Here is a 2,125-nt window from a genome sequence, read left to right as displayed (position 1 = left end):
TTTTTTTTGAGAAGGAGTCTCACTCTGTCACCCAGGCTGGACTGCAGTGGCACGATCTTGGCTCACTGCAATCTCCGCCTCCTGAGTTCAAGAAATTCTCCTGCCTCAGCCTCCTGAGCAGCTGGGATGACAGGCACCCACCACCACCATGCCTGGCTAATTTTTGTATTTTTAGTAAAGACAGGGGTTTCACCATGTTGGCCAGGGTGGTCTCGATCTCCCCACCTCAAGTGATCCGCCCAGCTCAGCCTCCCAAAGTACTGGGATTACAGGCGTGAGCCACGGCGTGCAACCAATGCAGTTACTTTTTTTTTTTTTTTTTTTTTTTGAGACAGGGCCTTGCCTCGTTCCCCAGGCTGGAGTGCAGTGGTGCGATCATGGCTCATTGCAGCGATCCACCTCAGCCCCCCGGGTAGCTGGGATGACAGGTGCACATCGCCAAGCTCGGTAAATTTAAAATTTTTTTGTAGAGATGGGGTCTTGCTATGTTGCCCAGGTTGGTCTCAAAGTATCCTCTCTCCTTAACCTCCCGAAGTGTTGGGATTACAGGTGTGAGCCCCTGTGCCTGGCCTGCTCTCTTTCGATAGGTCCCTGAGCCCTTTCCTGACCTGTGTTGAGGGGCAGGGGTGAGCACCTGGAAGGCCCTCCGGAGGGAAGAGGGCCTTTCGATCACTGACCTCCTTGAGGAATGTCCTCTGGGTCTCCTCGTCGAACCGGATCAGCTCCTTCATCACCATCACCTCACCCGTCTCACGGTGTGTCACCTGCATGTGGGACACAGAGGTGTGAAGACAGAGTCTCTGCTGTAAGCCCGCCTTCTAGGAAGCCCCATCTCCACCCCAGGACTGCCAGGGAGACATGCAGATGGCTTCACACTCTAGGCTGCGCATGGGATGTTCCCAAACACCCAAGTGGATGGGATGTATTCATTTTCTTTTTTGAGATGGGGTCTTGCTCTATTGCCCAGGCTGGAATGCAGTGGCATGGTCATAGCTCACTGCAGCCTCGAACTCCTGGCTCACAATCCTCCTACCTAAGTCTCCCAAGTAGCTTGGACCACAGGCATGCACCACTATACCCAATTAATTTTTAAATTTTTTGTAGAGATGAGGTCAAGGCTGGTACTGAATTCCTAGTTCAAGTGATCCCACAGCCTTAGCCTCTCACAGTGCTGGGATTACAGGGATAAACCACTGCGCCCGGCTAGGAGCCACCTTTCAATGACCACCTGCACATAAGGTCTTAGTCTACCTGTAGGAGGTCCCCTGCTCCTAATTAGCTCCAGGAGGCCAAGGTGGAGGAGAGGGCACTGGCCAGGGAGTCTAGAAGCCAGATACCCCTTCCACTGCGTATCCATAGACTGGGGAGGAAGGAGATTGGAGGGGTCCCACCCACACTGTCCCCCGAGACCCTAGCATGCTCTGTACCTTGATGGCCTGGCCAAAGCAGCCCTTGCCCAGCACCTCCCCGTGGATGAGGTCCGACGGCCGGAAGATGCGGTGTGGCCGGCAGACTACGCGGAGGGACTCAGAGCGACCCAGGTCCTTGCGCTGGGAGGCCGGGGAGCCCAGTGAGCTGGCACCTGGAGACCTGTCGATGCTGCAGCTCCTCCTGGGGGGCACACATGGTGTCCAGTGCCACCGGGGGACAGGTGGCACCTGGCCAAGGCCCTGCCCCTTCCTCCTCCAGCCTGCATGCCCCTGTCCATGCCAGTCTATGCAATCACCCCCTGCTTTGGGAGGGCCTGCCTGGGACAGTCCAAAGGCTGCCCATCCCAGTGTCTCAGCCTATCCCGGCTCTAGTGGCAGCCCCTAGCTCGCCCCAACCCCTCGGATCCCACTCTGTCATCCTTTTTTTTTTTGAGAGAGTCTCGCTCTGTCACCCAGGCTGGAGTGTAGTGGCATGACCTTGGCTCACTGCAACCTCCGCCTCCTAGGTTCAGGTGATTCATCTGCCTCAGCGTCCCGAGTAGCTGGGACTATAGGCACCCGCCACCAAGCCTGGCTAATTTTTGTATTTTCAGTAAAGATGGGGTTTCACCATGTTGGCCAGGCTGGTCTTGAACTCCTGACCTCAGGTGATCCGCCTGCCTCGGCCTCCCAAAGTGCTGGGATTACAGGCATGA

At 56.1% G+C, this 2,125-nt stretch overlaps 1 protein-coding gene across 1 annotated transcript in view; it reads right to left on the bottom strand.

Moving 5' to 3' along the window:
• LIMK1 (LIM domain kinase 1) overlaps positions 1-2,125 on the bottom strand; it is a 33,281-nt gene that overhangs the window by 12,078 nt on the left and 19,078 nt on the right. Inside the window, exons 7-8 of the mRNA XM_011995236.1 lie at positions 1,428-1,611; positions 609-764 (exon numbers count right to left, since the gene is read on the bottom strand). Of these exons, the coding sequence (XP_011850626.1) occupies positions 609-764; positions 1,428-1,611 (340 nt within the window). The remainder of the gene's footprint in view (positions 1-608; positions 765-1,427; positions 1,612-2,125) is intronic.

Source organism: Mandrillus leucophaeus, unplaced genomic scaffold (assembly GCF_000951045.1).
Source record: "Mandrillus leucophaeus isolate KB7577 unplaced genomic scaffold, Mleu.le_1.0 Scaffold479, whole genome shotgun sequence".
NCBI classification, from domain to species: domain Eukaryota; kingdom Metazoa; phylum Chordata; class Mammalia; order Primates; family Cercopithecidae; genus Mandrillus; species Mandrillus leucophaeus.
The sequence above is the reverse complement of the archived record's forward strand: the minus strand, read 5'-3'. Positions and strand labels throughout refer to the sequence as shown.